The 23,231-nt window shown below is 32.3% G+C and overlaps 1 protein-coding gene and 1 long non-coding RNA gene across 9 annotated transcripts in view; one reads left to right on the top strand and one right to left on the bottom strand.

Annotated features, from left to right (window-relative positions):
- The window catches only part of LOC148600091 (uncharacterized), a 51,917-nt gene extending 51,442 nt beyond the window's left edge, over window positions 1-475 (bottom strand). For all 3 annotated transcript variants that reach the window (XR_015917592.1, XR_015917593.1, XR_015917591.1), the window contains exon 1: window positions 410-475. This is a non-coding gene — a long non-coding RNA (uncharacterized LOC148600091). The remainder of the gene's footprint in view (window positions 1-409) is intronic.
- Window positions 415-21,910, top strand: LOC148600090 (uncharacterized). 6 transcript variants are annotated; one of them, XR_015917589.1, is made up of 5 exons: window positions 415-583; window positions 2,529-2,629; window positions 8,021-8,133; window positions 9,887-9,967; window positions 11,056-11,535. XR_015917589.1 is itself a non-coding variant. In XM_088557009.1 (3 exons), the coding sequence occupies exon 3, from the start codon at window positions 15,887-15,889 to the stop codon at window positions 17,543-17,545; it is 1,659 nt and encodes a 552-aa protein (XP_088413135.1). In that variant the 5' UTR covers window positions 442-583; window positions 12,354-12,460; window positions 15,883-15,886; the 3' UTR covers window positions 17,546-21,910. The 6 variants fall into 6 exon arrangements, 3 of the variants coding, with proteins under 3 accessions (XP_088413133.1, XP_088413135.1, XP_088413134.1); XR_015917588.1 differs by having other exon boundaries at window positions 424-583; window positions 9,884-9,967; window positions 11,056-11,528; XR_015917590.1 differs by lacking the exons at window positions 415-583; window positions 2,529-2,629 and adding an exon at window positions 2,652-6,120 and having other exon boundaries at window positions 9,884-9,967; window positions 11,056-11,544.
- The last annotated feature ends 1,321 nt before the right edge of the window (window positions 21,911-23,231 follow it).

Here is a 23,231-nt window from a genome sequence, read left to right as displayed (position 1 = left end):
TCATATTTTGTTTACTTTCCTATGTGAATGGGTTGTAATTTCTGAGCTGTACTATATCAAAGGGTTATATTTCTACAATTTAAATGTATAATTTATTATCAAGATAAACTTTCCTATTATCATCAAATAATCAATTAACAAGTGTCTTCTCTTAATTCAAATTGATGTGGTAGAATATATGAATGGGAATGTATTTTGCACTGCAAATTATATGAATGGGACGGATTTCCTTGCTAGACAAATATGTGAATGTGGGTGTTTTTCCAGCTCCTGCACTCCCGTACCAAATTTTAACAAAAGTGACCACCCCGTGCCGTGGCTAAAATACCAAGTTAGATTAATATACGAAATGAACAGTGTGCTCGATAACGCTGTGTTATTCAGCATTTCACAATGGTAAAATATTTACACATATTTATATGTTTGAATAATACCACGTAAAGGTCAACCAGTCGTGTGTAATCTGTGAGGTTCTACCAGGAAGTAAAAAGATAACATTCCATACCATAACAAGGGGGCGTTTTCCTTGTTGACGTTCACAGAAGTTAACATCGTGCTTATTGGGAATACTGACCAGTAAAGAGTAAGATTTACATTCAGCTTTTACTTCAGTTCATTGTACAATCTTCCTATATTGTCCGTACTTTATTATTTCATAATTGTTGATAAATATGTCAAGGGTCAAACTTTAAGACTATGAATAAGAGCAGTTCTTTTTTTTGGGGGGGGGGGGATCAAAATAAAATAAGGTCTGCCACATACATCCATATATAAAACAAGTATTAATACATGTATATTCAAGTACCAGTCCACATAGAATTCAGACACTACCTATCAATGGTAGAGTTGATTCATGGTGTAGAATCAAAGTACTCATGTACTGAATCAATTTTTATCGATCGTTTTTACGCCTCAAATAATCGTCGTATTGCAAACATATGGAAAAAAGGGAAGTACGGGAATCGAATTCAAACGTATATTAACATAAGCTTATTGTTATAAATGGTTAATATTAAACGCATCGTTTTAATTTTTTTTAAATTCACCATATTTCACGTTTGTAATCAACATTTGACAACATGCTCATGTAAACATCAAGTAATTTGGACTGATTTCATTATGTTTCAAAGGAAAGCTTTATATGCTTTGGTGAAATCGAATATGATGCAAACATATCACTGATTTCAAGAGGCGTCCCTTACCCCAGCTCTACCTCCTTAAGCCACAAACCATTAAAATAAATCATATCCTTAGAAACGTGTTACACTCAACTATCTGCATTTCTCAGTTGACAAGGTTGATAGCTCAAGTGCTACAAGTTATTTCATGGACACCTATGCGTCATTTTAAAGCGCTTAGTTTCTGGGCACCTAGTCCAGAGACACGTACATTAACATAAACGATAAAGTATTATAATATTATCACAGGGGCTTGCTCACATTCCCAAATATGCAGTCCGAATAATATATAACAAGAAAATGCGGACCCCAGATTTTGGGGTAACTCATCCCCCCTCCCCGATTAAAATTAAACATAATTATTACTTATTACTGCCCTGCAAACAACCTTATGAATAAACACAGGTATCACTACCAAATACGTCTTTATATATAGAGTCGGTCTGCATATTTGATAGTGGGAGCAAGCCCCTGTGATATAATTTCACCAATCATGGCCAAAATAGCCAAATAGAATGATTAATATTACAAAAAGCAATAACATCAGCCCCAAAAATGACACAGTTCCTAAACAATGCATTATCGGAATTCCTATGCCATTGTCTATGCAAAATTTCATTTTTATTTGCCATCTCGGCGCTTCCGATGTCATGAAGCGGTAACCGTAATAAAAATATATTTATGATTCGTCAGGATTGTTTTGGAAAAAAAATGGTTCCAAGTCAACTGATACAAATTTAAGATTTAAAAAGCATCTTTTCTCAATTTGACCAATGAACAGTTTGAACAAATTAGATACTACAATTCATGAAGAAACTATATCTATATATATTAGATTTGATTTGATGTGTTTTCAAATTGATAAAAATATGGAAACATGTTTTATGTGAAATAACAAAAAGGAAATTATTTGGAAACAATATTCAGTGGTATGATTAAAAGTAAAGGTGATTTTTTTTTAATGAAAGAAAAATATAGCAACATGCATTGTTATAGAAGAACTTAGTTCAAAATATATTATAAATGGATTATTATCTACGCAAGGGTGTTAGCACTTTAAGGAATTTTTTATGCTAAGTGAAGTAACTCTACTTTGACTTTAGTGACGTCAGAATGGCTGGACCGTAAGGAGTTGCGTATTCGGAGAGAAAACGTTCGAATGCCATCGTACTAGCATAGCGTAAACGGTATGCCTGGTTCATATGATACATTTTAACTTCTTATTTCACAAAGAATTCTTATTTTTCGGTTTAAAACTGATCGGAAAGCGTATTTTGAAGAAAACTGAAAGAATCTTGCCACGCCCACCGATAACTTTAGACCAATCAACAGCTTTTCTTCATTCATCAGGATCAATGTGAAGCTTTTCTACGATGTCAGCTCAGATGTCAACACCTGTTACGCAACTCGGAATGACTTCACCAAGAACTAAAGACAAAAGCGGGGGAATGGTAGGTATTTAATGTTGATTTCTAGAACTGATCAATTGTTTTTTCTTGCAAGGTAAACTTATGTTCGGGAAAAGCGTCCACAACCACAGGTTTGCCACCAAACATGAAGTAAAAGAAAGTAAAGCCATGCAGACTGACTCGCACTTCTTCTTTTCTTCTTGTGTATATTATATATAAAGTTTGTTTTCTGATTGCTTGGTGTCACACAGTACACTCACTTGTTTCTGTCAACAGTAAAGACGTGGAGGGGAAACCCTACCCCCTTTTTTGACAGAAACAAGTGCCTGTGCATGATGTACTGTCATATCTGGGCTACATATATGAATATGTGTATAAAAAGTGCTCCTTGGAAGTATATCCCAGTTATCAGCTCAATTATAGACATATATTTACTTAAGTAGACAAATCAAAGTACTCATGTACTGAATCAATCTATATCAACCGCTTGAATTTTTACGCCTCAAATAACCGTCAAATTGCAAAATATGGGATAAAAGCAGGGATAAAAGGAAAATACAAGGATGGAATTCAAACATATTTAATCACAAGCTTTTTGTTGTAAATGGTTAATATTGAACTCTGACTTTTTTTAAATACACTATTCTGATGACGAAGGACATTAAATAAACACAATTTGCGATGCAACGTAGCATGCAGTGCACCAGCTAGCGAAATATTCAGGTTCGATGATGGTTTATATGGAACACCAAGGTGAATTCATACAAAACATCCAACATACTGCATAACTGAACTACTCACTACTGGTTGGCCTTTCTCAGTTCCTAAATTTTCAATTCGAAATTCAATTAAAAGATCTTCAGGTCGAAACTTTCTGTCAGATCATTCAAACTTATGCCACAATCATTGAAATAAACCATGCCTTTAGGTACGTGTCCCATTCAACTAGCTACATCTCTCAGTTGACAAGCTATATGGCTCAAGTCGTACAAGTTATCACATAGACGCCTGTGTGCCAGACCACAGACTAATACCATTCCTGAGGAATGTATTATCAAAATTTCTATGCCATCGTCTATGAGAAAAGTTTAATTTTGTCATCTCCGGTCTTCCAATGTCACGAGGCGGTAACCGTAATAAAAATACACGATACAGTGTGTAATAGGGTGTTTTCAGGGGTTATGCTACCATCTTGCTTTTAGACAAATGGCAGACATGACAGGCGTGGACATGCAACTGCCGCCTCTTAGAAATGTATTTAGTTTAGGAACTTGTGATTTATTCATAAAAAAATCTATATGGGATGTTATAGGCCAGTCATTTGTTGGTATTTGTGGTCAAACAATGCAACAGATTCTAAAAGATCAATTTATACAGAGTTGGTATTCTAATAAGTTGAATAGCTCAAAGGGTCAGTTCTATAGTTCATTTAAAACCAAGTTCAAGTTAGAAAATTACTTTAAGAAGTTGAAGAAAAAGAGACGTCAGAGTGATGAGAAATTTCGTTGTAGGAATATACGATTTCCCATAGAATCCGGACGATAGAATAACATTCCTTGTGAAGAGCATTTCTGTCATCTTTGTAATGATAGATTGGTTGGCGATGAGTTTCACTACCTATTTGTATGTACAAACGACGTTGTACACCAACTGCATGTGAAACTTATACCGACCTACTACCACAAGAATACATCTCTGTCGAAGATGCAAGGCATGTTGTCGTTATGTAATGTTACCGTTCTGAACAACATTGCCTTATTTATAGACAACATTGGCAAACTTTTTACTTAAAATGGCATCACTGAACTCCATTCTCCCCTGTGCACATCGATTATACCTTACACATATAATGCAGCCAGTACTTTTTATTGTGTTAGAATGTATATATGTTTATTACACTTCTGTCATGTTCACCATAGTATTGTATGTTATAGTTGACTGCCTCTTGTTACAGTCCTGTACTGTCTGAGTGCATAATAAAATTTGTCGTCTGTTAAAAGTTTTGCAAAAAATGAGTGACAAATATTAGGCTGGAACAGGGATTGTAGTCCTTGCCTACCGCCTGTAACCTCTTTCTTTATGTAAGTTTCTTGGTCGGAACCACTGCCCCTTTATTGTAAATACTAGTATATGGATCTGCCAAGCCCTGCATGAAATGTCTAAAGGCAACCCTTCCAATTGGCACTCACCATTGCTCTTTTTCATTTCTATGAGGAATGACTATTTAAAATCTCGCATGGTTTTTATTTCTAGCTTAACATCAAATCGTTTATCATGCGTCTAAGAATATTGTATTTGTAGGAGATATATTGAATATAATATAATGAACGATTGGTTTATTCCGGTAAATGCATAAAAATAAACAGGTATTGGTGAAGTTAAATGTCAATTAATTTTTAATTGGATCGTTGTTAATACAAACCAAATTAATCATCTTATTAAATTCACAGTTAAAGTTTTTTATTAGCGTAAATAGCATAGAAATAAATATGACAAATTAGAAATACCTAAAAATAGGACCTAACTATCTGCATCTGAACCTCAATGAGGTATGCCAGTGGGACTATTTTCCTGCAGTAGTGCAAGATAATTGCAGATGCTAACAGGCTTTACAAATCTAAAGGCTCTGGCGACTGCTATATCAATTCTGATTTTCGATCTAAATTGATAAAAAAGGACAAAATTAATTCTAAGCATATTACAGGCATGCATGTACACGTATAAACTAAGAGTTAGGATGATAAAAGCTAATGTTGTTGCTGGTACATTCCTCCAGTGACAGCCGATCACTCTACAGATGTAGATATATATTAAATTGATTGTTGTTCAGACACTTTTTATGGGATAGGATAGATTTTACATTTCGCCAGGAACTTTATATTACTGGTACAGAACAGAATAACCGGTTGAGTTGATCTACATACACATTGTACATGCATGATTAAAGGTTTTCATACATGTAAGATACAGGTTGATAATTCAGCAGACACAGATCTGATTTGCTAGTGTGACTTGCTTTTTCTTTATGGAATCTTCTATGCACCAATTTATCCCTTAATTGCCCTGACAGTAACTACACAAAATATATGTTTATAAATGACATGCATTTATCATACTTTGTGTCCATTAAGTATGATCACAAGAAGTTAAAAACCTATATATATGTACAAAAATGTTAGCTACATGTATTAAAAATCATGTACATACATGTATTAACAGTCGTTACATAATTTTCTGAAGTATTAATACCGACACAACTGTAGGCACTCTACTGTTCACCTCAGAACATTGTGGACTACAAATGTTTGTGGACTACAAATGTTACTAAAGCAAAAATGTACATGAATATTGTAACATAATAATGATGATAAACACAAGCATATACTGTACATGTACATGTAGCATAACATTTTTGTTTGAATCCATATTAGTGTACATTTATATACATCCTGTGTTAGAAGAGCAAGAAGAATAAAATTCACAAGACAGTATGAAAACCTATGGTATTGATAGTTTTTTGGCTACGTAATGAGGTAATATATACTTATCAATTGTACATTCTAGCAAATTATATAATTCTACGTAATAAGCTGATATGTGGAATATAAATTGCTCCTCTTCTGTTCCTAATATTATAATCGGAATGAGACACTCAGTGTTTTGTTCATGCTACAAAAAATAATTTGTAACAAAAAAGAAAAGTATTTGTACATTCTGACAGCTGCTTGGGTACATATACTTGTGTAATGTAACAAAGCGATTTTTTGGTAACAATGTAATTTTTGAAAAGGTTAATTTATGTCTGAGCACAAGTTTGTACTCATATCGTTATTAGTTTGAAATACACATGCATGCATATGTCTTTGTACATGTACTTTTGACCATAACATTTGTGTATTACATTTGGTATTACCCTGATTATCATACTATATGTATACGTTTAATCATCAAAGAATTGAAAAGCTAAAAAGTATTGTGACATGGGGTCTCAATTGCTTTCCATGAACTTTTGTATTGAATCATGCCTAGCAAGTACAAGTACCTGAACATGCCATTGTACATGTATGTGCATGTGCATTTACCTTTCATTTCGGTGCTTGTGAAATATATGTGCTGGCCAGTTAGATCACTAAGTCAATAGTGATTGAGGTACATTATCTGATTTAGCATGTTCATGATGTTGACAAAAAATATTTTGTGATCATTAAACTATATCGAATGCATTGCATATGGTAAACAGTTAGGAACAGTCAATTTTTATCTTCAAGTGTTGGCCAGCAAAATATAAATTTACAACAGGACTGATCCCCCTTTTCTAAATGCGGTAAAATGTTCAACCCACCCTCTAGATCTACAATGTATTAAACATATGAACAAAATGAGACTCCCTTTTAAATGCATGTGATTGAAGTGTTTCTGCCAAGCGTAAATGCATTAATTTTTACTGTCATAATTATGCTCGAGTGTCAGTATCCATTTCTTAATGAAAGCATGTATAATTTTAATTTAAAAATCATAGTCTGCAGTTTAAAAGTGCACACAGGCTAAAAAGGAAGTGGTTTAATATACAGTGGCTAATATTTCATAGATAAAATAGAGGGAGGATTAAATATGCAGACTAAAAGTGTGAAAATCCATCTAGATTGATCAGGGATTAATTATGTATTCAGGCTGAGGGAAGAATATAATGCAGAATCCACAGGAAGTAATTTTATAAGCAAAGTGGAGAAGGATTTTATACATGTTATATGCAGACTGGAGTAAAAATTGCTATATTTAGTACATTGTGTGATTTTATATGTTGAGTGGAGTATGAAAGTGTGCGAGACGTTGATTAATTTCATGTGCAGACTGGGTAATAAGAGAGTATTTAGCATCCAATTGTAAAAGTGTATGCTATGTGCTCAGGGGCAATTCTATATGTAGCCTGAGGTTTGAAATGCTTATTGCATACACATAGCATACTTTGGTAGAAAAGTGTATGTTACATTTTTATATTTTTATATTTTATTTGTATCATATAACCATGAATGATTCAAGAAAATCATGATCCTCTTTCCCATTTAGTAAATCAGAAAATTTATATTTTTTCTATGACAACCACCCCCCCCCCTTTTTAGCAAGCTCACCCATGGAGATAAATAATGACCAGTCTCTTAGTAGCATAATAACTCAAAGAGGGGTAGCATGTTACAATCACTTTCTTTATTCTTTCATATGAATGTTAATGCCCTTGGCTCTCAAGTTTAGAATTTGGTTTTGTGCAGATTGGATGCACACTATAAGTAATTTTGGTTGCTGCCCCATATCAACTTCCTGTACCAACAGAATTGTCTTGCCCGAAACTTCCTGTTTCAAATATTTAATAAGTACCGGTATGTAGATTGTACATGTGTGCCTTTATATACATGCATTATTCTTTTTTTTTTACAGACATCAAAGTTGAATTCAATGGACCTTTCCTACAGTCTGGTTTGTAACCATTTGCCTCTACTAGTGCCTAGATTATGCACTTGATGTACACAGCATCGATTATTGAATATCAGGTATTTTTAAAATATGTTTTAACAGTAAATGCTTGGAAATGGTCTTTGAATATCTTGAGGCCAAATAAAATTATACCTTTGTTTTCCGCTACCCGACCGACTGCGCAATTTCACTCCCGACTGTGTCAAAATTTTTAAAAAATAAAAAGCCGACTGACCAGAAATTTTTAGCACAGGTCCATCTTTTTAAGCTCACCTGGCCGAATGCCATGTGAGCTATTGCCATCATTTTGCGTCCGTCGTCGTCGTCATCGTCATTGTCTTTAACAATTTTTCAAAACTCTTCTCATCTGACACCACTTGACCAATTGGAACCAAACTTGGTATGAATGTTTCTTGGGATATCGAAAAACATGGCCGCCGTTACCAAAAATAGAACATAGGAATTGGAAAATAGTTTTTCGCATATATCTCCAAAACCGTTAGGTTTAGCCACATTTGGATGAGGTCAAAGTGTTTAGCATGTTGAGATCTATCTGTAGTCAAATATCTTAAGACATGTTGGAGTTATTGCCCTTTTTCAACGCTTTTTAGCTATTTTGAATGTTATTTCTTTCAAAAATCTTCTCCTCTGACACCACTTGACCAATTAGAACCAAACTTGGTATTAATGATCCTTGGGGTATTGTGCATAGAATTGATGTGGGGATTTTTTATCCGTCAAAAACATGGCCGCTGTTACTAAAAATAGAACATAGGGGTGAGACAGTAGTTTTTCGCATATACATGTATCTCCAAAACTGTTAGGTTTAGCAAAATTATTTCTATAGTTGAAATGACCCTTATTATAAGGCCTTCAAAAGTCGTCAGGGATCAAAGTTTTCAGGTGACTCCTGTAAGAGTTATTGCCCTTGAAAGATAAAAAAAATGACAGTCCTTTTTTTTCAGTTTTCAGTCAATATCTTTAAAACTAAAAGAAAGAAAATTTCTATCGCTGAAATGATCCTAATAATAGTCCTGCCAAAGTCTTCTTGAATAAAATTTGTTGGACAACTCCTTGTCAAATTTATTGCCCTTGAAAAAACAAACTTTAATCAGGTGAGGGATTCAGGCTTCTGGGAGCCTCTTGTTTCCCACGTGACTACTTCCGGTTTCCGGTTTTCAGATTATTCTAAAAAAATAAATTTGTTATGAAATGACATTTGTCTATTGTTAAAACCAGTGTACTTTAATCTCATATGTACCCCTTACACACATTTCACCATTGAATTGTGTCAATTGCCATTAGGATGATTTGGTTACTGCTCTTTAAAAAAATTCTTACCTACCCATTTTTTTCCCTTGCTATCGGCATGTAACAGAAAACAGAGGTGTAATTTTATTTAGCCTGATGAAAGCAGCAGTGCATGTTACATGTAGTTTTCTTTAGCCTGATGAAAGCAGCAGTGCATGTTACATGTAGTTTTCTTTAGCAGATGTTTGTATCATATGATTTTTGTAAGGACATGAATGGGTACAATAACAAATATGTACATAACACCTGTACATCAGTGTAAAAAGTATCTGTATTAACATTTCTGAAAAAAAATTAGGGAATGTGATAATCAGACCATCATTCTATACATAGATCAATCCTACCATCATATGCTTTTGTATTAAACTGTAACTAATTATTGTACCTGTACTTGGTATGTACATTTGGATGTTGTGTCAAGCTGTTCATCGAGAAATATTTTATTTAGAAGAATATCTTATGAAATTAGGTCAAACCTGTATTGCTAAAATATTCTTCCTATGTTTTTTTTTTCAGCAGATTATCAAAAAACTCCAGAGATGAAGTTATGCGGGTCTGAAAACCAAGCAGTCATGACCCTTGTAGAGATAAGTACAACATGTAAGTAAAAGATTTAGTACTTCTAAAAATGGAACCAGTAAAGTATATATCAACCATAGGTTTATTGATTTATTTGTTGGACTCCTGTTACCTGAAAATGACCCCCAGTTCTACTGTCAAAGGGGCCAGTCAAAAGGGGGGACCTTTTGGTAATTATTCTGGAATGAACACTGTATAAATACATAAATTTTTGCCTACTAGCAGAATTTTGTTTTTTCAACTATAATTTTACCATTATGTTTCTTAGTGTATTTTTACTTTTACAAATTTCACCAATTTCTGCTATTTAATTGATTTCTTAATACGAAGTCATGAGTCGAGATTCACTTGGACAACAACTGGGCGTTTTGAATTGCATCAACGATATGAGGACATGGCCATGCTTATGATTGCAAAGTGACATACCTTCCTGTTTTTAAATATCTGTTTTAGAGCCATTTACTGTTCTTTTTAAAGAATTAAGTTAAAATTATTGTGTGTATTCATTTTAAGTAGTACTCCAGCTAAAGATCATGCAGAATGTGATTCATGGGTGAATGATGTTTTGTTTGAATTGCCATAGTAAATGGAAAACAATGTTAGGTTTTTCATACAACCCGTGTACTTAGGATATAAAATTTGATTGAATGCACTATAGATTTCAAAATTAAGGGAGATAACTCTGTAAATGACACTCAAATACATTAGAATCTATTGGATTTTCAATGTTGATTATCTCCTATGAGAGGGCAGATTTGAAAGAATAATTACACATTTTATAATATAGACCTATAAAACAACTAAATTACAAAAAAAAAAGAATGTGTAGCCTTTTTTGGCGTGTAGCACATTTTACAGATTGTGCCTGATTCCTACAAAGACAGCTACTTTGTTCATCTCGACCAAAATACAATTTTGGTTTATTTATATTATTGAAAGAAAACACATTACTTGTACATGTATTAGATGTTGCAGTCTTCAGTTAAGGCCATTGAGAGTAAAACAGGGGTATTTTTGTCTTACATTACTATTAGGGAGTGTATGAATATGTGTCATTAATTTTTTAATAGTTTGAACTTCTAGTTTAATTAGTTGCTATATACTTGTAGGTATTGTTTACAGCCGTCATAGTGAGCAGAGTAAACTGGAACCAGTGGATTGTTAGAATAATGGGAAATATGTTAAAAGATATAACAAACTGTACTATTATTAAAATAAAATTTGATGAATAATATAATTGTCTTCTAACAAGTCACCAATAACAGAGTAATTATATTCAGTTTTTATGGTTTCAGTTGCTTTAATGTAGATGTGCATAATGAAAATATTGATTGTCTGCAAGTGAAAGGAAGTAATTATTCTTCAAATCTGTATTGAAATAATCCTCCATAATGGTTTTACAAAATTTGACCTCTTCAGCCTTCCTTGTTATACAAAAGAAAAACCTCGAAAGCTCTGGCCTTTTAAATCAGTCTGATAAATTTTATTCTGTAACCATTACTTGTTTATAGTTTATCAATCCTCTCTTTGTGTCAAACTTCTTAAAAGAGTTATTGTTATTTATATCAAGTTTTGTTTTAAATGCCACCTGGTGCATCCGAGGTAATTTTTTTAGTGAATAGCAGAAATGGGGGAGTAGTTTCAATTACAAGCACAAGTGCAACTCCTCCTTAACTTCTCAATTAAAGTTGATTGTATTTTATAGGAAGGTAAGGCAACATGTAGATGTGCATTAAGGGAAAACAATGTCTTCTCCTTTCTATGCCAGAATATCTTCATGGTTTAAATTGGAGTAGGCCCACATGAGCCATGGGTTATTATCTTAGTGAGTTTGCCTCCAGTGTGTCTGTTTTCTAGTCTATCATTGTGAAATGAGAATTTTTGTGTACATAAGAAAAACCATTGCCTTTAAAACCAGTAGCAATTTATAACTACAAACCAGGGTCAGTCCGATTGTCAAAACGTTCCAGATATGCAGAGGGTAAGTCAACAAAAAGAAAAATAAAGAGAAAAAATGAAACTGCTTTGAAGTATGAAGGCATATTTTTCCCCTAAGTTTATACAATCCGATCCCCCCACACACACAACAAATGTATGACCAGGCTGAATATTTTAAAACTTTGAAGTGTGCACGGTATTTCCGGAAATTATTGGTATTCACCAAAGAGTTGCATGTTTATTATTTGAACTACTGACTAAAGTGAATTCATCCCCAAACACCTTTTTACAAATGTTCATGGAATGCTAGGTCCTTGTTTAGAATTGAAATAGAATAATGTCCTCCCGGATATTATGGCTGTTTATATACTTGTACAATATGTCCTGATTTAAAATGTGAAACTATACAGCATCCTTCATAATAATGGTTCCTATGTTGGTTTTCATACTAAAATGATGTTTTTGATAGAAAAGCGACCATTCAATTCGTCATAGCTGTGCTGCAGACTTGACTGTTGAATTGGTGCACAAGAATTGAAAAACTGCTTATATAAAGAAAAAGGCAAACTTATTCAGGTATATACTGAATATTACATGTCAAAATCTGTATCACATTGTGTATCAACCCGAGACTCCTGAATCACCCCATGATTTATGAACATATAATGAACATGACATGTCAAAATGGTGGGCCTTGTGTGATATAGGACTCTCGGGTTGATACCGCATATCGGTGATACAGATCATTTTGACCTGTAATTATCAGTATGCATTGATCATTCAGGTATATTAAAAATCTAGTGTGATATCTCAACCTATAATGTATATGATACGAACAGAGAGATGAGTTCATATTTTCAGCTGCATATAAAAAAAAGACCAAAGATTTCTCCCTTTGTTTTTATTGAAATCGGACGTTAAACCCCCAACAAACAAACAAACGGTTGAATCTTTGAGTCCGCCACTGGTTTAATAGCGGCCATTGAACCAAACGTTCTAGATCTACATAATTTTGGTTCATGATTACGGAGGGTGACTTATCGCTAAACGACTTCAATAAAACTGCGCTCTCTCTTTTAATAACTGCATGGTTATTGGTTTGACTACAGACCTGTACTTTTATTTCCAGTCAGTTTCCCTTTCTTCATGGGTGTCATGAAAATCTCAAATCGTTTTACAGATCGAGTGCTGGATCTTAAGCCGGAGATGCATACGTAAAATTTATGTAGCGGGCGACAATTTAAATGCTTCTTTAAGTGTGAACTAGACTTAAATGTATGCCTTTTTTAGTACATGTATTCACGAAGTTTTTTTTGTTTTGTTTTGTTTTGTTTTGTTTTGTTTTTTTTATTTTAATTTGTTTATACATAAATCATCAGATAACCTAATTCAGTGGAGAAATGTGATGAAAAAACGGGAAAGCGTCACTTTCGGGCCAAATTTAAATATAATAAAAAAATCTCAGGTAAAGTTCTTGCAGAACTTTTTAGGTAGTTGAATGTGTGTTTTAATGGCCTGTTAAATTTCATGGTGGCTATTGGTTGGCTTCCTCCTGGACTTTTCATGTTTCTGATAATTCGCATTCCATCCACGATGTGATCACGTGACGCCATTGCTAAGACCGAAAATTGTAAATAAACATACCCAATGTGCTCTACTGTCACTTAGCAACATTCTCGCGTTACGATTTTACTTAAAACATATTATAAATAGGAATTAAGAAAGGCGACTGAAAAGACCTATTTCCACAGGAAAATGGTGCAATATTTCTGTAAAGCACCTTAGCACCGTTGCGTATAGAGATATGAAAACTTGAAAAAAAAATAATAGCAGGATGAGCAATATGCCTTCTTCTTAACAAAAATGGTCGTATATATATACATACATAACATTGGTGTTTTGGGTTGTTTTTGTTTTGTTTTGTTTTGTTTTTTTGTTTTTTGTTGTTTTTTTTTTCAGGCCACTGATACAAGGCGTATAGTTGTAATTAGTATTACCTTTAAATCGACATTGTGTTAAATTTCAGACAACCTTGTTTTTTTAATACTTTCTTGTTTACATGTTAGCATTTAAATTTACATAAATAATTCCCTGTCATTGTTATCTTCATTATGTCTTTTTTATATTCAATGAATCTTGATAACATATTTTGAAGTCCGTTTTCCTGTAACTTTATTGATTTATCTCGTTCTTTTCTTCTAATTTTTTTTATTATCTTTAATGAAAAAATCTTCCGGGTGTTACTACATTTTGAAAATATTTCAAACAACCTTTTATCTTCACACTTTTACCTGAAAAATATTCTTTTCCTGGTTTTTAAAAACAATATATTTTTTTAAAATTTTAATCAAACGCATAAGTAAACAATTGTACGTCTCTGATTGAATGAAAACATAAATTTCTTTGCGCTATTCGACTAGTTGTTTCTTGTCGCTTTTTGCCACTTCTTGTCGCCAATTAGTGATATCTTCATTATGTCTTTTTATATTCAATGAATCTTGATAACATATTTTGAAGTCAGTTTTCTTGTAACTTTATTGATTTATCTCGTTCTTTATTTTATACTTTTTTTTATTATTATTTTTCTTTAATGAAAAAATCTTTCGGATGCTATTATCATTTTGAAAATATTTCAAACAATCCTTTATCTTCACACTTTTACCTGAAAAAATATTATTTTCCTGGTTTTTAAAAATTATATTTTCTTATTCGTTTTTTATCTTTCTGAGATTTAAATCAAACACATAAATAAACAATTGTACGCTCTGATTAAATGAAAACATAAATTTCTTTGCGCTATTCGACTAGGTGTTTCTTTTCGCTTTTTGCCACCTCTTGTCGCCAATTAGTGAGACCCGCAGACATACGTCATCATTGAAACAGAAACTCCGCGTCTGTCTGATAAGTCCAGGACCGCCGCTAATAATTTGAAATCCCTGAATGTGCTGCATGTCTGTAAGTCATAGAAACATTTGCCCCTCAATAACTCTGTTGATTGTCAAACTTGATGTATATGGCGGGTGTGCCAAATCTAGCTGCGAAATCGTAGCTCTTGATCTTTTCTTTTTCTTTTTTTTTTTTTTTTGATTTTGCAATCTAGCGTTAAAACAATACAAAAAAGCTACGTTTCGCAGCTATGCCAAATGAAGACATGAAAGCACTTAAATTTGAGATTCCTGTGTAATCACAACTTAGGACCATGTAATCCAAGGACAAAGACCAGACATAGAAAACGGACATAGACAAAAAGAACATAAAGTAACTAAAATAATACATAGAGAGTATCAAAAGCAAATTAGCAACTCGGACTCCACTAAAAACTGGGAGCATGGACCAGGTGTACCGGTAGGTTAAGCGTTCTCTGCTTTTCTAGAAAACACCCGCGGAATTGCTCATAAAAAGTCAAGTCTGGGATAGTTGAAAGAGGAAAGGTTTATATAAACTCATTTTAAAGTCGATAAAAAAATGGTAACATGCTGAGTCCACCACCATTAAAACAAAAAATATCCCCAGTGCCAAATCACAAAATAATAGTTCAAGCTACGTTTCGCAGCTCAGCTGTATGTAACTGATTTTAACCCAAGTCCCATGTAATCACAACTTTGGATTAGTTTTTGTGAAGAAAAACAGGGCCTTGATATACATGTACTTAACCAAGGTAATATCTAGAGCTTTAGTATTTTGTATTTTGACCACCAGTATGAGGTTAAACAATATATGATGATGTAACTCCTCCCTTTACACTACGCTCCGTGAGGGTTAACAAACTGTATGAAAGGTCTGAACTCATTCAAAAGTCGATAAAAAAATACATTTGGTAACAAGCTTCATCCGTTCCTGGATTCGGTGCTGGAGATATATATTTTTTTTTTACCATCACGGTCAAAACATAAAAAATTTAACCAATGCCAAATCCAAAAATGGATTATATATAGCTATGTTGAACAGATTTTAAGAAGTAGGAATTTAAATCCTATAGTTCTCTATTTATATTACAGAAAAATGGCATCTGAAAGCTGCAGCATCTGTCTGTTACTAGAAAGGACCAGCACTCCTGAAGTATGGTGTCCACAATGTGAGGAATCCCTCTGTTCAACATGTAGTGAGCAACACAGAGTTGGAAAAGCAACAAGGGACCACAGCACCATACCTTATGAAGATTACCTAAAATTACCATCTTTTATCCACAAAATTCAACTCGACTGTGAAGAACACAAACAAAAATATCAATATTACTGTAGTTCTCACGATTGTGTTGTCTGTTATATGTGTTTATTGCAATCTCATAAAAAATGTGAAGACACTCTACCTGTGGACGATGTGATCAAAAAAGTAAAATCTTCAGCCATGTTCGAAGATGTTTGGATATCATTAAAAATGACTCATCAGACGTTTTTGACAGCGATCACTGAAAAAGAAGAAAATTTGAAAATACTGAAAACTAAGAAGGAAGAATTATCAACAAATGTAAAAAAGAGAACACAAAGACTTATTGATCAAATTAAGAAACTAGAAAACAAAACACTATCAGAATTAGAGTCAGTTGTAAATGAAAATGTAAATGAAATCAAAGCCACCACAGAAATCCTGGAATCAAATAAAAGAAAACTTGGTGAATTACTGGAACAGGAGAAATTCATTAAGAAACATGCATCAAATTTCCAAGCATTTATTGCAACAAAACAAATGGAGAGAAAAGTTCAAGAATCAGACGAAATCTTACAAAAAATATTTGAAAAAGGAGCCATGGATAATACAGACATAGAAATGAAAAAAAACATCACAGCAGACGACACAATTTTTGGAATAAAATCTCTGTGTGACATTAAAGTATCAAGAGAAAAAAAAACATCATCAATAGACATAAACAAACCAAACATGGGTCAGGCAGAGGTGAAGACAAGATTCCCCAGACAACTGACACTTAAACAACAGTTTACAGTAGATCAAGGTTGGTATTATGGTTGTTGTACGCTGCCTAATGGACTCCTGGTGTTGACTGATTGGTCCAATGGTGTAGTAAACATACTACACAGTGATGGTCAACACAAATCATCAGTCAGATTTAATGGAGGAAGACCATGGGATGTAACAGTCATCAATGAGAACCATGTTGCTGTTTCTGTCCATAAAACAATCTCCATCATAGATGTAGACAGGAGTAAAATCATTAAAACACTTCAGATAAAGAGTCTAGTCACTGGAATTACACATAGTGATGGACATTTATACTTCTGTGTACATCAGGTAGGAATCCGAAAAATTAATATAGATACAGAAAAAATAGACAAACTCCATAAAGACCGGACTGTTGATGGTTTATCATATATAGACACAGATGGCAACAGAATATGTTACACCTGTCCTTACAACAACACAGTTACTGTCTTAGATTCTGACCTCAGAGTTATCTTCACATTCAAGGATCACAATACAATGTCATGTCCTGTTGGAATATCAATGGATGAACAGCAGAATATTTTTGTGTGTGATAATAACAACAATAATTTATTACTAATTTCAAGGGATGGAGATAAACATGAAGTTGTAGTCAGTGGAGATGATGGGTTGTATGAACCGTGGTGTGTACATTATGATAAAGTGACCCATCATCTCACTGTTCTTGATGAGAAGGTGGTCAGGATATTTACTGTATATTGACTTTTGATGGAGAACCAACACTGAGATAAACAAATTATTGAGATTAATTCGATTTCAAGGTAAGAAGACATGTTTTATTTTTTACATGTAGGATTTGTTTTCCTAAAGAAATTTTAATAATATCAGACATTTCTACCATTTTCTTAATTGTCAGATATAAATAAACATGCATGTGTTCATGTTTTAACTTAATTAACTTGATTAAAAGAAAAGAAACATATTTTAATTTTTGGACTTTATTTTCAGAAATCTTAACAATATCTGACAGAAGTTTCTACTTTTATCTTGGCATAAGATTACAAAAATATGATAATTATTAACTTATTAAAAAAATTCTTTCAAATTGTACAGAAATTTCATACTGAGTACAGTGTAAAATAAATTTAATTTATATTTTTTATCAATCAGTGTTGGTCTTCATCAAGATTGCCTAATACATGTACATGTATCTAGTAGATGTGTCATCATTGAAAATAATTTTAGCCTTTTGTTGTATATATTTGCATTTTCATGTTTCTAAATAAATGATTTTTTCTTGTTTAAAAACTGAAAATAAATGAAATAAAAACTTCTAATACTTGTATTACTTAGTGTTAATATCTAACACCATACATGTACAACATCAAAATATTAATGTGGTAAAAATTAAGTACATGTATTACTTTTGTAGTTATTTATTCATACCCAGTATTTAGATCTTTAAAAATTACTTTCTTTCAAACAATAATAAAAAAGTATTGTCATGTAATGTACCTGTAGCATTATTTAGGCATGGTTTGAATTAATTTAATAGAATTTTTTTGGCAACATGTGATATCCTTATATGTGATAAGTCTTCATTGCTTCAACTAAAATGGATTTTTTTTTTAAAAAAAGATTGATTTATTTCTGAACTTTTATTATCTTTTTTTTCTTCAAATTTTAATTACATATACATTGTATATTATTGAAAGATTTTAATAAAGACATTACATTACCCTCAACAGTGATTACATGTACATGTACTTACAACTTCAATAATAAATAGAAATATCTCCAATTTATTGATTTACATGTAGGTATAAAATGTTGATTTTCTTGTCAGTTGTTGTAACTATATATGTACATGTATGTGTATTTAATTTTATATATTTAGCAAACAGGGGCGGATGGAGAAATTATGAAAAAGGGGAGGGGTACCAGGTTATTATTTGCTCATTAAGGTCCATAGATTTCAAAAATTAAAAACAATATTGGGGAGGGGGGGTTACACCCTGAACCCCTGGATCCGCCACTGTAATTATGTTAACTCTTATACCTGTATTTTATAATTAGTTCAAATTTAACGAAATCTGACAATTTAATAGGAAAATCTCATTTTGAATGATGCGTGTGATGAACAATGCCAGTTTGTATTTTTATGACCAACAAGACTATAACATGTACATGTAATTTGAATGGTGCATTTAGAATGCTTTGGTGTTTTTTTCTCTTGATGGACTAGGGCAATTTTAATTTATTAAACAAATTCAGATTTAAAGGTAAATAAAATATGTTTAATTTATTAATGATTTAATTAATCTGAAATCTTTATAACAATATCAGAAATTATCTCCCTTTTTTTGTAAGGAGTATTTTTACAAACAGGTTTTAATTTACTGACTTAATTATCTTTAATAACCATTTACTTTTTTATTTACATACTGTAAATGTAATGCATTTTGTAATTAACTTAATTAAAAATCTTTAAAAAAAGAAAAATAATAAAAATAAGTTTATTTAGTAAAATGAATGATTTTTTGGAAATTATTTTATATTTCTGTCTTAATAAGTGTTGGTCTTCATCAATTTTTTCAAATACATGTACATGTATCTAGATGTTATCAGTGATAATCTGTTTACTTCATTGTTGTTGTACATGTATATACATTGTAGTTGTATTTATCATTTTCATGTTTCTAACTTGGATTTAGTCATACTCAAATGATGTAAAAAATATTTATTTGTTATTTTGTCATGAATATCATATATACATGTATGTGTACATGTATATTCTTTTAAAAGACTCTCTGAAACAATGAACATTTCAGAAACTGTAAACTAATAGTTATAACTTATTTTAACTATGAATATTATGTATGTATCCTTTTAATTACTCTTAATAAAAACAATACTTTCAAAATTTTAAAATGAACTTGTAAAAGTAGTAGTTATGTAAAAACATGTACTATATCTTATTTTTACAACTTTACAACTTGTGATATCCTTGTACATGTACATGCAAGTCAAATGTTATTTTTTTTAGTTTTAAAATACATTTCTTTATGTATTATACATTTATAAATCTTTCTGAAGTTACATGTATATTCATTTTTTTTTTTTGAAATTTGAAATATTTTTGACATAAAGTAAATAAATGGAAATTATTTTCACTAATTGTAAATAAACAGGGATTTCATCAATACTTATTATGTGTGTAGTACATCATCTAAATGGAAATTGATTTATTTACAATATTTGTTTATCTCTTTTTTTATTTTTTGTAAATATGTATGTGTATCGTTTTCGTGTGTATGTACTTACAGAGTTGGATTGAGAAATTTTGAGAAAAGGGGGTCCCCAAGGGCACTCAGGCTATTATTTGCTCATTTGATATTTTGAATGAAGATAACACAAATTTTCCATCACCCCATGAATCCCCTGGATACCCACTGTAAATGTGTTTACATCAATTATTTATAGTTCAATTCCACCAAAGTCTGACAATTTAATAGGAAATCTCAAGTGACTTGTTAACAAGGCCAGTCAGGATTTTCCGGGCAGTTTGTATTTTAGAACTAATGAGGCCTAGCCATATGGCATTACATGTACATGTACATTGAACAGTAGAATGATTTGGGATATATCTTATAATACACTAAGACAATATTAATATATCTAGATGGCCAAAGCATGGTGGAAGTTTGTTTTAAACACTTAGTGAATTTGAATTTTCCGATAATGGGCGAATGCAACATATTTTATCATGATCGATCTGGATATCGAAATTTTGGAAATCACATACACGTACTCTGAAGGAACTATATGTAATTATAGAATGCTTAGTTTTGTAAAAACAAAAAATAACAAACTGAAAATACTAGTGAGTTGTAATTCACTAGCTATTACCATTTTCATGAATGAAAATTTTAAATTTGGAGTTTGCAGGAGCAGAAATGAATCTTCATGTATTATGTAAACAAATTGCCAGAAAATAGGCTTTTAATTTTACATAATTTTTTTATGTTTTATTTAGCTTTTTTCTTTGATGTATAGAAGGATTATACATGTACATTTATATATGTATTTGTTTTGTTTTGTTTTTCTTCTGTGGAGAGTGGGAAAAGTAATATGTCATATGTCAATACTGTTTTTTTGTGTAGTTCTAAGGGAGATAATCCATTTTGCTAATTGTTTTTTTTTTTTTATTATTATTTTAACACCACACCACAGTGCATTTGAAAAGCATATAATTTTGGTAAGGTGAGTTATAATCTCACTGAAATGCACACAAAATGAACATTTCAAGGGCAGCTAATTCTGTCAAAAATTTAATTTTTCTAACTTGCTCTTTAAAAATTATTCTGAACAAATCTATTGATGTAGTAATCAAAGTATAGTCTTTTCAAATAAAGAAAGTATCCTTGAGTAAAATTATATTGTCAGATTTGTTGGTTATGGACATGCATTTTTCCTGATTTAAAACTTACACTTAATTATTTAGTTTAAATAGAGATCCAGTCAAATAATATTAATTCTGAAGGACATTGTAATACATTGTAGTTCTAAGGGAAGATAATCCGTTTTTCTCCCATGTCAATGCTGTATATTTTTCATCAATAGTAGAATTTTGTTTATGGAAAAAAAACAAGAGTTTAATCAAGATTTGTTTTCATTGTGGGGACTTATATTGTTTGGTTGTATTGTTTTTGGTTTGGTTTTGTTTGTTTGTTTTTGTTTTTGTTCTTTTTTTAAGACTTTATTACAATATTTTAACAACATTTACATGTACCACTTATTTTTTTTGTAATTTTTTGTAATGCTATAGAAGTTAAAGTTCAAAGGTTAATATTGCAATAACTCTTAATAATACATGTATGTCAATTTTGATCATGTGTCAATTAGATATGCTTTCAATTACTGTGAAACATTATCAAGCCATTGCAGTCCTCCATAATTAGTCTGATTTTATTTAACTTTAGAAGATAAGAGTTATTGCTCCTGAATTTTTCAAGTATTCAGAATTTTACTTCTAATCCAAGCAAATCTGATAATTTTTTATGTAAATTGTCTTGTAATATTATACAGACTGCTGATGTACAAAAAATTAAACATATTTTATGAAAATCTCTTCTTGTTTGCCCGTAGGGGTTAGTTGTAATTTCCTTGCTTGTTTCTGGCCATTTTCTGAAGATGTTCCCATGAGGGTTAATTTCAAACACAGTGGAAAGACGCCACATTATTTCTGCTTGGCTTTCACTTTAGTGTCTGGAAAGGGCTGTTTAAGTGTGGTCTTGTTAATGTTTTGTCAGGATGTGCCAATTTATCGCTACCATCTGATGAATTTACTAAAGAGGTCCATGTTGGAGACCTTATTAAAGAGGGTTCATTTCAATTTCACTAGTATAACAACATTTTACACTGGAAAAGTTTGAAACAGATAATTAACTGCTATCAATGAATCAACAATTGGGTTTCCCCTTCATTGACACCAGAAATAGAGGATACACAAATGCAAAAGGGTACAAATTACAGGGTTAAACAAACAAACAAAAGACACATTTAGATTCAAACAGGATATAGATAGACTATTAATAATAAAGGTATCATGTTGTTGTCAGTTTCATCATTGATGTCTGCGGTGGAATAATGGTATTACGTCGCCAGTTTCGTCATTGTCTGCGGTGGAATAAATGTATCACATTGTCGTCTGCCGTCGAATAATGTTATGCTGTCTTCAGTTTGTCATTGTCGTCTGCCGTCGAATAATGGTATTATGCTGTCGTCAGTTTCGACATTGTTGTCTGCGGTGACATAATGGTATCACGCTGTCGTCAGTTCGTCATTGTTGTCTGGGTAGAAATAATTGTATCACGCTGTCGTCAGTTCGCCATTGTTGTCTGCGGTGACATAATGGTATCACGCTGTCGTCAGTTCGTCATTGTTGTCTGCGTAGAAATAATTGTATCACGCTGTCGTCAGTTCGCCATTGTTGTCTGCTTTGGAATAATGGTATCATGCTGTCACTAGTTTCCTCATTGTTGTCTGCGGTGACATAATGGTAACACGCTTTCGTCATTGTCGTCTGTAGTGGAATAATGTTATCATGCTGTCATCAGTTTCGTCATTGTTGACTGCCGTGGAATAATTGTATCATGCTATCGTCAGTATCGTCATTGTTGACTGCGGTGGCATAATGGTATTACACTGTCGTCAGTTCGTCATTGTCGTCTGTGGTGGGATAATGATACCATGCTGTCGCCAGTTTCATCATTGTTGTCTGCAGTGGAATAAAGGTATTATGCTGTCGTCAGTTTCGTCATCGTTGACTGCGGTGGAATAAAGATATCATGCTGCGTCAGTTTCGTCATTGACGTCTGTAGAAATTTCTTGTTTGAACAATAACTTGAGTATACATACGGTACATTAATATAATATCTTAGCTTCA

This window comes from Perna viridis, chromosome 13 (genome assembly GCF_037379345.1).
Source record: "Perna viridis isolate PV_CMFRI_1.1 ecotype Kerala chromosome 13, ASM3737934v1, whole genome shotgun sequence".
Taxonomy (NCBI): Eukaryota; Metazoa; Mollusca; class Bivalvia; order Mytilida; family Mytilidae; genus Perna; species Perna viridis.
The sequence above is the reverse complement of the archived record's forward strand: the minus strand, read 5'-3'. Positions and strand labels throughout refer to the sequence as shown.